The 14,108-nt window shown below is 43.9% G+C and overlaps 1 protein-coding gene across 4 annotated transcripts in view; it reads right to left on the reverse strand.

The window, feature by feature from the left end:
* LOC139279999 (protein phosphatase 1 regulatory subunit 12A-like) overlaps window positions 1-14,108 on the reverse strand; it is a 286,266-nt gene that overhangs the window by 58,778 nt on the left and 213,380 nt on the right. For all 4 annotated transcript variants that reach the window (XR_011596579.1, XM_070899408.1, XM_070899407.1 and 1 more), the window contains exon 10: window positions 4,747-4,959. Coding sequence is in view for 3 of the 4 variants with exons in the window: in XM_070899408.1 (XP_070755509.1) it covers window positions 4,747-4,959 (213 nt within the window). In the remaining variant the exon portion in view is untranslated. The remainder of the gene's footprint in view (window positions 1-4,746; window positions 4,960-14,108) is intronic.

The raw sequence follows: 14,108 nt of genomic DNA on the forward strand, positions 1-14,108 counted from the left end.
TTGGCTGCCACATTTCCTACATTACAACAGTGACTACACTTCAAAAGTACTTTATTAGCTGTAAAGTTCTTTAGGATGTCCTGAGGAAGGGAAAGATGCTATATATATGCGCAAGTCTTTCTTTTTCTTTTTCAACAACAGTATAGGTTTGATACAAAGTAAAGTACATTGTACACTGTCTTATCAAGCAATTCCAGGTAGGTATAGCATTGGTTCATGATGAGGAGGAAAGTATCCTCTGCACTGATCACTCATCAGTGATATCAGATAAAAAGCAGAATAAAGCTTGATTTACACTGTCTCACTGAGAAGTCCCAGGTCAGGTACTGCATAGGTTAGCGAGAGAGAAAAATTGCTTCTACAATGGCCCATCAAGCAATCCCAGGTCATGAGCAGCGTACATTACATGTACTTTAACTCTTTCTCTACACTATTTCATCAAACACCCAGGTAAAATGCAGCACAGGTTAGATACAGTGCTGTATCCCATCATGCTCAGCGAGGATAACCAAAACACAGTTTAGATGCAGAGTAAAGCTCATCAAGCAGCTCCAGATCAGGCACACCAGCTAGATAGAAAGTAAAACTCCTACTAAGCAGCATACAAATCACTTTCAGGTGAGATTTAGCACAGATTATAGGCAGAATAAAGCTCCCTCTATGTTGCCCTATCAAACACTAACCAGTCAGGTATAACAGAGGTTAGATATTAAGTAAAGCAACTTCCACAATGCCACATCAAACATATCGAGCTGAGTTATGACACAGATTACATGCACAGCAGAGCCTCCACAACACACTCCCACCCAGACCAGCTGAGGTGAGGCACAGCACAGTTTGGATGCAGAGTAAAGCTCCCCCACAGTGGCCATAAAACACTCCTCGGTTTTTACACCATGTGTCACGTGCAGCTCTTCTAAAGTGCTCATCGAGCTTCCCAGTACAAATTAGGTAGAGAGTAAAGCTCCTTCAGCATTGACTATGAAGCACACCCAGGTCACATACACCAAAGATTAGATGCTGAGACAAAAGATACTTTAGGCTGTTCCATTAAGCACTCTCTAATCAGGTACAGCATGATTGTAAGTAAAGTAAGTAAAGATGGAAAGTAAAGCTCCCTCTAGGCTGTACTAACAAGCACTTCAAAGCCAGGAGCAGTGTAGGTTAGTTGCTGAGAACAGCGACCTCTACATCATCCTACAAAGCACCCTCAGCACACTGGGGATGAGATGAAGGGTAAAGCTCCTTCTACACTATCCCATCAAGGACTTCCAGGTCAGGTACAAGAGAAATTAGATGCTGATTTTAAAGATCCATCTACACTGTTGTGCCAAGTGCCTCCAGTTAAAATACAGCAGTTAGAGGCAGTTATGCTCCATCTATACTGCTCCATGAAGCACTCCCAGTTGATGTACAGCACAGGTTAGGTAAAAATAACCATGGCCAATGCCCCATAAACACTCACTGACAAGGTGCAGCTTAAGGTAGATGCAGAGCAAAGCAACCTCTATTCTGCTCCATTCAGTATGCCCAGAACAAGTAGAGCAGGGATTCGATGCACAGTTAACCACCTCCATACTGTCCCATCAAGCACACCCGGTTCAAGTAATGCACAGGCTCAATGGAGAGTTAATGAATTTCTATAAAGCTCCATGGACTACTCTCACAAGAGATGTAGCAGATATGAGATACAATGTGCCTTAGCCCCAACCCATTTTTCACAAGTGTGACATTTTTCCACTTCTTACATCATCCGTCCTGTAGCCTGAGTGAGATTGGGATTAATAACGAATGATAACCCGGGGAACCCTTTTGTGATGTGGTCCCATTTCCACTCAGAACTGCACTTAGACTGCTGGAACCTTGGTGCGTGCTCTCTCTGAGTGGGAGTGTCTGGCCTTCTCCTCCCTCTGAGCACTGACATGTTTTTGCACACTCACTTCCTCTATGTGGGGGAGTGATGGGCCTCCATTCATTGTGCTGTTCTACGTACCGTCCCCTCCCCTCGCTATCTCACAGACACACGCACGCACACAGACTGGCCTCTGCTTTCTCACTGAGAGTAGCTGGCCCTGCATGTTCTTTCTCATTCTGTGCGAGCCTCTGTTCTTTCTTTCATCGTGGAAGAGTGAGGCCGGCCTTTGCTCTTTCTCTCTCTCTCTATCTCGCTTGGTTACGGAACAGCTGACGTGTGGCAGCTCTTGCTCTCGCTGCAAGAGAGTGGCTGCCCTCTGCTCTCGAAGGGAGAGGCTGCCCTTTGAGCTCACTCTGTCGAGAAGCTGGCTTCTCTCTCTCTATCCATGTGGGCAAAACCTGAACTCTGAACGCATGATTTCGCTCACTATATAGGAGAGATTTCTCTCTCTCTCTGTGAGGGAATCGGTGGCCTGTGTGCTGAGTAAGCTGATGGCAGTTCCAGTGACAATAGGGAAGCAACAAATGGCTTGAGTGCCCTGGCTTTTCGGAGGGGGATCGGGGCGGGTGGGAAATCTCCCTGGTTATTATCCAGTCACCTGTCCTGATGAGGGTAGAAGCTACCGGAGAGTGAGCAGCATCGGTGGAATCGCACTGCAGCAGCATTCAAAGAATTTCACGCCGTAGAAGGCGGCCCATTCGGCCCATCATACCTGTGACAGCTCTTTGAAAGAGCCATTTAATTGGTTCCACTCCCCTGCTCTTTCCTCCCAGCACTGCAAATGTTTCCTGTTCAAATATAATCCAATTCCCTTTTGAAAGTGATGGGGCTGAATTTGCGGTCGGAGGAGATGCCTCCGACCTGCGAAAATCCTAACGGTCTGGGAGGTTCGGCGACTTGCGCTCCTGGCCTTCTATACATAGGCCTGCGTAGAGGCCTGCATATCCCAGGGACACATGCTGTTTGCAAGTGCCCTTGGGATCACGTGGGCTTGCCTAACCAATGAAAGAAGGGATTCCGTATGTACAGAACTCCCGTAAGTATGAATGGGGATCAAGGTTTAGGCATGCGCTGAAACCCTCTACACATCAAATAAAAAAGAATACATATTTAAAATTCATTAAATTGGCATTTAATTAAATATTTAAACAAAAAATTTAGTTTTGAAAAATAAATTACATGTTTTAACAGGGCTAAAAATAAACATACCTTATTTCACAGGTTTCTAATGTATAAATGAATGAAAACATTTATGCTTATGTTTTTTTTTTTTTAAAGTCTTACGCTGTTTTACCAAGCGTAAAAATTTCACGGGCATTCGCTGGGCTCTCCACCCGCGGCGACCCTCCTCCCGGGGTTCATACGATCTGTTAAGAGAATTTTTGACAGATCTCAAGTTCCAGGTTTCAGCGCATGCCTATACCTGGAACTTGTGCGTCCCCTAGGCATGTGGGCTATCCTCCTACATGCCCATAAGAACTGCAAATTCAGCCCATTATTGAATCCATGTCCACCACCCTTTCAGGCAGTGCATTCTGGATCATCACAATGCCCTGCATTAAAAAAAATTCTCAACTGCCTCTTTTGCCAATTATCTTAAATCTGTTTCCTCAGGTTACCGACCCACCTGCCAGGCCACTGCAAGACCAGGTAGGAACTGACTCAGAACAAGAGTGACTGAAGCCTCTCTCTCAAATGATGGCCCCAAACATTCCTCTCATAAGAACATAAGAACATAAGAAATAGGAGCAGGAGTAGGCCATACGGCCCCTCGCGCCTGCTCCGCCATTCAATAAGATCATGGCTGATCTGATCATGGACTCAGCTCCACTTCTCCGCCCGCTCCCCATAACCCCTTATCTTTTAAGAAACTGTCTATTTCTGTCTTAAATGTATTCAATGTCCCAGCTTCCACAGCTCTCTGAGGCAGTGCATTCCACAGATTTACAACCCTTTGAGAGAAGAAATTTCTCCTCATCTCTGTTTTAAATGGGCGACCCCTTATTTTAAGATTGTGCCCTCTAGTTCTAGTCTCCCCCATCAGTGGAAACATCCTCTCTGCATCCACCTTGTCAAGCTCCCTCATAATCTTATACTTCTTGATAAGATCACCTCTCATTACTTCTAAATTCCAATGAGTAGAGGCCCAACCTACTCAACCTTTCCTCATAAGTCAACCCCCTCATTCCCGAAATCAACCTAGTGAGCCTTCTCTGAACTGCCTCCAAAGCAAGTATATCCTTTCGTAAATATGGAAACCAAAACTGCACGCAGTATTCCAGGTGTGGCATCACCAATACCTTATATAGCTGTAGTAAGCTTTTATACTCCAACCCCTTTGCAATAAAGGCCAAGATACCTTGGCTCTACCTGCATACTATCCTTTTGTGTTTCATGCACAAGTACCCCCCAGGGCCCGCTGTACTGCGGCACTTTGCAATCTTTCTCCATTTAAATAATAACTTGCTCTTCGATTTTTTCTGCCAAAGTGCATGACCTGCACTTTCCAACATTATACCCCATCTGCCAAATTTTTGCCCACTCGCTCAGCCTGTCTATGTCCTTTTGCAGATTTTGTTTGTTCTCCTCACACATTGCTTTTCCTTCCATCTTTGTATCGTCAGCAAACTTGGCTACGTTACACTCAGTCCCTTCTTCCAAGTCGCTAATACAGATTGTAAATAGTTGGGGTCCCAGCACTGATCCCTGTGGCACCCCACTAGTTACTGATTGCCAACCTGAGAATGAACCATTTATCTCGACTCTTTGTTCTCTGTTAGTTAGCCAATCCTCTATCCATGCTAATATATTACCCCCAACCTCTCTCGTACCTTCTCCTTGGCTTCAGTCAGAGTCAGCTTGGGACTAGATGCTGACCGGACGATGCCCATCTCTTTTCCTTTCTGCTCCTCCTGCGGTGGTTGTAAGTTGTTCAGGGCTCCGTAGCTGCCCGTTTTGCGGAGGGCGGTACGCCATGCAGCCGGGGACTGCTGCTCCTTCTTCTCCTCATCCTGGGCAGCTGTCTTGACAGCAGGGCCTGTAAACTGGGGGCACAAAGTAGACAGTTCATTAAGTGATCGGAGCTGTCAGCCATAATTCAACCACCTCAAGCCAAAGGAATGACCAATGGAAGCAGAAAACAACCCGCTGAAGCATAGCCGTAAAATAAAACAAGCCAGCAGACATAGGGGGTTTACCTCCCATTGGCATCAGTGGTGAAGGGGCGGAGCTGCCTATGATTACAGCAGTGGGAGGGGCTTAATTACATCCATCCCACCCCCTTTCTAACATCAGGATAAGGATGGACTTACTATCTTGACATTAGGGATAACAGCGGGAGGCTCATTTCCCATTGGAAGTAGGCTTGACTCCTTTAGTCTCCCATTCTGTTTCCTGTCACTCTCCCGTAACCGAACTACCTCACGACCAATGGAAGTGAAATGCGGCCTGTCAACCGGAAGCATAGCCAAACAAAAAGAAAAGCTGGCAGAGGTAGGAGGAGCTTACCTCCCTCTCAAGATCAGAGGTCTAACATCCGCCTGCACTGTCCTCTGCCACCCTTCCAGTACAGCAGAAACAGACAAAACAGCTCTTTGATGTGCATGGTAACCTCCAGAATCCAACCTCAGAAAGGAGATAAGCATCTCCAGCAAGCTGCAGCCATCCCCCAAACAAAAATAAATTCTAAACCATAAAAAAAAGCATTAAATACATTGGAGAAGATTTCCTCTGGTCAATATGTGTTGGCAATATCGTAAACGTAGCAAAAACATCTAATGATGAATAGTTCCAGTGAAGTTCTTTCAGAAGGCCTTCAAGATTTTCCTCCTAATGACGGCCAGAGGAAGTCAACCCCCAATGATTAGCATTCATTTTTCAGAGTCCTCCTGTGTCTAAACTGTTCTAGATAGTTACTACCGGAGCTTCGAATTCAGAAGCGGCTGAGCCCCAGGGTAGGTCCGAGTGCAAATCTGTACAAATGTTTGAGTGTAAAAATTATTTCAGTGGCAACCAGGGGTCCGAGAGCAAATTCACAGAAATCAGGGGCCGAGAGGGAATACACACCAATCAGGGACCAAGAGGGAATGTGCACCAATCAGGGCCTGAGAGAGAATATGCACCAGTCAGGGGTCGAGTGGGAACGTGCACCAATCAGGGGTCGAGAGGGAATGTGCACCAATCAGGGGCTGAGAGGGAACGTGCACCAATCAGGGTCCGAGAGGGAATGCACACCAATCAAGGGCCGAGGGAGAATGCGCACCAATCAGGGGTCGAGAGGGAATGTGCACCAATCAGGGGTCGAGAGGGAATGTGCACCAATCAGGGGCCGAGAGGGAATGCACACCAATCAGGGAACTAAAAGGAGTGTAGCAAGAAGGGACCAAAAGTTGTGCATTTTAACTGCAGCCAGTCAGATGCAGTGGAGAGCACAGCCATTCTTACGTTCACATGGACCCTAAATGTTTGCCTGAGAGCTGCAGTTTCTTGTGGTTGTATGCAGGTTCCCTGCAGGTCCTTGATGTGCCTGTGTATTGTTAACTTCCAGTGCTCCTGGATTGTTTCTTCAGGTCTATTATTGATGTGCCTCAGGGATCAATGCTCGGGTCATTGTTGCTCACAATCTTCCAAAAGGATACGAAACTTGGAACAGAATCAAAGCTGCGTAAGCTTGCTGATAATACCAAATCTGTGGAAGAGTAGCTACAAATAACCAAATGTAGGACCAAATACAGAGAGATATGGACAGTCTGTGAAGTTGGGCCAAATAGTGGCAGATGTCTAAAGTGGATAAGTGCAAAAGAAGAATAAACAGTGCGAGTATATGATGCACAGTATTAGACTGCAGGACACAAGAGAGGAGAGAGATCAGGGCAGGGGGGCAGTTTGGTGAATAGCTTGTTGAAACTAACAGTGTATAACAACAGTAAAGAGAACAGGTCCTGGGAATTAATAATGAACTTGTACAAAGCACTGGCCTGGTCCCACCTGGAGTGCTGGGTACAATTCTGCCCACCACATCACAGAAGGGACATCTTGGATAACGCCAATTGATACGTTACTTCAGGCACCCGGGCATGGAGAAACTACGGAAGCTGGAAATATCTACACTGGAGAAATAAGTGGCTTGAAATGGCTCAGAAGAGATTCTAAGAAGTATGGATGATAATATCTTTGGCAATCACTAACTCTACAACTTCTTGGAATATGGAGGGAGAACAGTTTAGATTTAACTACTTTAGAGAGAGTGTGGTGAATATATGGACCAGATGGACAGTGGCTGTGGACAGTGAGGGCAGATTCAAGATGGAGTGGCACAGATAATTAACAGAGAAAGCGAGCTAGAGGCAAGAGAGATGGAATTGTATGTGGTACTTTCTGAACCTTGGGACCAGCCAGATAGAATGCAATAGCCTCCTCTTATTGTCCTGTACATTTCCATGTTCCTATGTAAGACAGTAGCCCCCAGTACCCTCGCAATACACCTCAATCTATTTTAAAAAGGCAACCAATGTGGCATTAACCTCTCTTTCACCCCAAGTATGTAATAAATGAGCAACACTTGCTTTCAATGAGGTCACATTCCCTCTTACTTCAACAATTCAGTCCTATCCACATGAAAGAAGGGAGGTGAGATGAAAAGGGAAACACTCAAAGCCCAAGACATGTTTATGCTCCACCCCCCCATGAGAGTCAGTGGAGCTGTGCGTTGTAAAGCAATTTACTGATTGATCAAATTCAGGAATGTGTGGGATGCGGATAAAAAGAAGACAGGATATCAGTGAGAATGTAAAATGTTAACTGATTAGCTTGTAGATTTCCAAAGGTTCGGTTGCTCTCATTGGGAAATGAGAGTCAGATTTGCAGGAGAAAGTTTGTCTAAAATTCAGGCGGTTAAAAGAGGAGGAAGGCCAAGAGAAAGATCGAGAAATGCAAGATCAACCACGTGCGCATGCAGCACACCAAAAGCTCCAGCGAGATGGGAAACCTCAACATGCAGGAAGCTCACCGCTGCTCTTTGACCTCTGTGAGGGACCAAGACAATGCCGGTTTTACGCAGGCCCTGTCGCCATGACGTTGGGTCACTTGGCTGACAAAAAGGTAGGAAAGGAGTAATGAAGTCAAACTGTAGCCAGAGGAAGAGCAAGAGGAGAAAAAGAGAAAGGCAGGTGAGGTATGGGAGAGAGTGAGAGAAAGAGAAAGCAAGGGAGGCAAGAAAGAACACAGAGGAAGGACAAATAGACCAAAACACATCCTAATTGTGCAGATAACATTATGGCCTTGATATAAATGAACATCTTGATCAAGTCAATCCAAAAAAGAACAATGCGTCGTGCAAGCCATTCAATGAATTAAACCTTCCGGGCCACTGTATCATTTATCAGTCAATACCTAAATAAATCAGGGAGCACTTACAAGTGGAACAAAACCTGGTGGAGATTTGACTCTTTCATCAAAGCTAATTCCTTAATTTTTTAACTCAAAAATTGAAATCAAAAATGATTACAAGATATACGAGCATACTTGCATTTCCACCATTTCTAGACATTGCCAGACAGGGAGAATGCAGCTGAATGAATCCCTCAACTCACAAACCATTGATTCTTGTACTCCAGCCAGCACAGGGCAACAGCAGGATAGATTGCTTCACCGGAGGACTGCATCTATCACCATGGAGGACCTGGTGCTTTTCAAGAGGATCAAGTATTTTTAACATTATGCTAGCCCCCAAAAAATCCTTCAATATTTCTTCCCAGAAGGGGGAAAATATAAAGGTCATACAATAATTAAAATACAGCCGTTTGTCCAAGACACACCACGGATGGAATCTGATATCTTCCAGGCATTTGGGGCTCATATAACACGCAATCCTCCACCAAGTCATCAGGGAAACACACATTTTTTTAAAAAGTTATATGGAAAATGTTGGCAGACATGTCCCAATGCGATGCATCCATGAGCTTCACAGTGAGGCTTCCTGACGATGATACACACGTGTATAAATGACAACGCAATCTTCACAAAAACAGAAGTCTTCACAGAAACACAGCAATCTTCACAGAAACACAGCAATCTTCACAGAAACACAGCAATCTTCACAGAAACACAGCAACCTTCACAGAAACACAGCAACCTTCACAGAAACACAGCAATCTTCACAGAAACACAGCAACCTTCACAGAAACACAGCAATCTTCACAGAAATACAGCAACCTTCACAGAAACACAGCAATCTTCACAGAAACAGAGCAAACTGCACAGAAACACAGCAAACTGCACAGAAACACAGCAATCTTCACAGAAACACAGCAATCTTCACAGAAACACAGCAAGCAAACTTCACAGAAACACAGCAACCTTCACAGAAACACAGCAATCTTCACAGAAACACAGCAAACAAACTTCACAGAAACACAGCAATCTTCACAGAAACACAGCAATCTTCACAGAAACACAGCAAGCAAACTTCACAGAAACACAGCAAACTTCACAGAAACACAGCAACCTTCACAGAAACACAGCAATCTTCACAGAAACAGAGCAATCTTCACAGAAACACAGCAAACTTCACAGAAACACAGCAACCTTCACAGAAACACAGCAATCTTCACAGAAACACAGCAACCTTCACAGAAACACAGCAAACTTCACAGAAACACAGCAACCTTCACAGAAACACAGCAAACTTCACAGAAACACAGCAACCTTCACAGAAACACAGCAACCTTCACAGAAACACAGCAATCTTCACAGAAACACAGCAATCTTCACAGAAACACAGCAACCTTCACAGAAACACAGCAACCTTCACAGAAACACAGCAAACTTCACAGAAACACAGCAACCTTCACAGAAACACAGCAAACTTCACAGAAACACAGCAACCTTCACAGAAACACAGCAACCTTCACAGAAACACAGCAACTTTCACAGAAACACAGCAAACTTCACAGAAACACAGCAAACTTCACAGAAACACAGCAACCTTCACAGAAACACAGCAATCTTCACAGAAACACAGCAACCTTCACAGAAACACAGCAACCTTCACAGAAACACAGCAATCTTCACAGAAACACAGCAACCTTCACAGAAACACAGCAATCTTCACAGAAACACAGCAATCTTCACAGAAACACAGCAACCTTCACAGAAACACAGCAACCTTCACAGAAACACAGCAACCTTCACAGAAACACAGCAATCTTCACAGAAACACAGCAACCTTCAGAGAACCACAGCAATCTTCACAGAAACACAGCAAACTTCACAGAAACACAGCAATCTTCACAGAAACACAGCAAACTTCACAGAAACACAGCAATCTTCACAGAAACACAGCAATCTTCACAGAAACACAGCAATCTTCACAGAAACACAGCAACCTTCAGAAACACAGCAACCTTCACAGAAACACAGCAACCTTCACAGAAACACAGCAATCTTCACAGAAACACAGCAACCTTCAGAGAAACACAGCAATCTTCACAGAAACACAGCAAACTTCACAGAAACACAGCAATCTTCACAGAAACACAGCAAACTTCACAGAAACACAGCAATCTTCACAGAAACACAGCAATCTTCACACAAACACAGCAATCTTCACAGAAACACAGCAAACTTCACAGAAACACAGCAATCTTCACAGAAACACAGCAATCTTCACAGAAACACAGCAACCTTCACAGAGACACAGCAATCTTCACAGTAACACAGCAACCTTCACAGAAACACAGCAATCTTCACAGCAACCTTCACAGAAACACAGCAATCTTCACAGAAACACAGCAATCTTCACAGAAATACAGCAATCTTCACAGCAATCTTCACAGCAATCTTCACAGCAATCTTCACAGAAGCACAGCAATCTTCACAGAAACACAGCAACCTTCACAGAAACACAGCAACCTTCACAGAAAAACAGCAATCTTCACAGAAACACAGCAATCTTCACAGAAACACAGCAATCTTCACAGAAACACAGCAATCTTCACAGAAACACAGCAATCTCCACAGAAACACAGCAATCTTCACAGAAACACAGCAATCTTCACAGCAATCTTCACAGAAACACAGCAATCTTCACAGAAACACAGCAATCTTCACAGAAATACAGCAATCTTCACAGCAATCTTCACAGCAATCTTCACAGAAGCACAGCAATCTTCACAGAAACACAGCAATCTTCACAGAAACACAGCAACCTTCACAGAAACACAGCAATCTTCACAGAAAAACAGCAATCTTCACAGAAACACAGCAATCTTCACAGAAACACAGCAATCTTCACAGAAACACAGCAATCTTCACAGAAACACAGTAACCTTCACAGAAACACAGCAATCTTCACAGAAACACAGCAACCTTCACAGAAACACAGCAACCTTCACAGAAACACAGCAACCTTCACAGAAACACAGCAACCTTCACAGAAACACAGCAATCTTCACAGAAACACAGCAATCTTCACAGAAACACATCAATCTTCACAGAAACACAGCAATCTTCACAGAAACACAGCAATCTTCACAGCAATCTTCACAGAAACACAGCAATCTTCACAGAAACACAGCAAACTTCACAGAAACACAGCAACCTTCACAGAAACACAGCAATCTTCACAGAAACACAGCAATCTTCACAGAAACACAGCAATCTTCACAGATACACAGCAAACTTCACAGAAACACAGCAAACTTCACAGAAACACAGTAACCTTCACAGAAACACAGCAATCTTCACAGAAACACAGCAATCTTCACAGAAACACAGCAACCTTCACAGAAACACAGCAATCTTCACAGAAACACAGCAATCTTCACAGAAACACAGCAATCTTCACAGAAACACAGCAATCTTCACAGAAACACAGTAACCTTCACAGAAACACAGCAATCTTCACAAAAACACAGCAATCTTCACAGAAACACAGCAATCTTCACAGAAACACAGCAATCTTCACAGAAACACAGCAATCTTCACAGAAACACAGCAAACTTCACAGAAACACAGCAACCTTTACAGAAACACAGCAACCTTCACAGAAACACAGCAATCTTCACAGAAACACAGCAACCTTCACAGAAACACAGCAACCTTTACAGAAACACAGCAACCTTCACAGAAACACAGCAATCTTCACAGAAACACAGCAATCTTCACAGAAACACAGCAACCTTCACAGAAACACAGCAATCTTCACAGAAACACAGCAATCTTCACAGAAACACAGCAATCTTCACAGAAACACAGCAACCTTCACAGAAACACAGCAATCTTCACAGAAACACAGCAACCTTCACAGAAACACAGCAACCTTCACAGAAAAACAGCAACCTTCACAGAAACACAGCAATCTTCACAGAAACACAGCAATCTTCACAGAAACACAGCAACCTTCACAGAAACACAGCAATCTTCACAGAAACACAGCAACCTTCACAGAAACACAGCAACCTTCACAGAAAAACAGCAACCTTCACAGAAACACAGCAATCTTCACAGAAACACAGCAACCTTCACAGAAACACAGCAACCTTCACAGAAACACAGCAACCTTCACAGAAACACAGCAACCTTCACAGAAACACAGCAACCTTCACAGAAACACAGCAACCTTCACAGAAACACAGCAACCTTCACAGAAACACAGCAATCTTCACAGAAACACATCAATCTTCACAGAAACACAGCAATCTTCACAGAAACACAGCAATCTTCACAGCAATCTTCACAGAAACACAGCAATCTTCACAGAAACACAGCAAACTTCACAGAAACACAGCAACCTTCACAGAAACACAGCAATCTTCACAGAAACACAGCAATCTTCACAGATACACAGCAAACTTCACAGAAACACAGCAAACTTCACAGAAACACAGTAACCTTCACAGAAACACAGCAATCTTCACAGAAACACAGCAATCTTCACAGAAACACAGCAACCTTCACAGAAACACAGCAATCTTCACAGAAACACAGCAACCTTCACAGAAACACAGCAATCTTCACAGAAACACAGCAATCTTCACAGAAACACAGTAACCTTCACAGAAACACAGCAATCTTCACAAAAACACAGCAATCTTCACAGAAACACAGCAATCTTCACAGAAACACAGCAATCTTCACAGAAACACAGCAATCTTCACAGAAACACAGCAACCTTCACAGAAACACAGCAAACTTCACAGAAACACAGCAACCTTTACAGAAACACAGCAACCTTCACAGAAACACAGCAATCTTCACAGAAACACAGCAACCTTCACAGAAACACAGCAACCTTTACAGAAACACAGCAACCTTCACAGAAACACAGCAATCTTCACAGAAACACAGCAATCTTCACAGAAACACAGCAACCTTCACAGAAACACAGCAATCTTCACAGAAACACAGCAATCTTCACAGAAACACAGCAATCTTCACAGAAACACAGCAACCTTCACAGAAACACAGCAATCTTCACAGAAACACAGCAACCTTCACAGAAACACAGCAACCTTCACAGAAACACAGCAATCTTCACAGAAACACAGCAATCTTCACAGAAACACAGCAATCTTCACAGAAACACAGCAACCTTCACAGAAACACAGCAATCTTCACAGAAACACAGCAACCTTCACAGAAAAACAGCAACCTTCACAGAAACACAGCAATCTTCACAGAAACACAGCAACCTTCACAGAAACACAGCAACCTTCACAGAAACACAGCAACCTTCACAGAAACACAGCAACCTTCACAGAAACACAGCAACCTTCACAGAAACACAGCAACCTTCACAGAAACACAGCAACCTTCACAGAAACACAGCAACCTTCACAGAAACACAGCAACTTTCACAGAAACACAGCAACCTTCACAGAAACACAGCAAACTTCACAGAAACACAGCAACCTTCACAGAAACACAGCAATCTTCACAGAAACACAGCAACCTTCACAGAAACACAGCAATCTTCACAGAAACACAGCAATCTTCACAGAAACACAGCAACCTTCACAGAAACACAGCAATCTTCACAGAAACACAGCAACCTTCACAGAAACACAGCAACCTTCACAGAAACACAGCAATCTTCACAGAAACACAGCAACCTTCACAGAAACACAGCAATCTTCACAGAAACACAGCAATCTTCACAGAAACACAGCAACCTTCACAGAAACACAGCAACCTT

Source organism: Pristiophorus japonicus, chromosome 14 (genome assembly GCF_044704955.1).
Source record: "Pristiophorus japonicus isolate sPriJap1 chromosome 14, sPriJap1.hap1, whole genome shotgun sequence".
Lineage (NCBI taxonomy): Eukaryota > Metazoa > Chordata > Chondrichthyes > Pristiophoridae > Pristiophorus > Pristiophorus japonicus.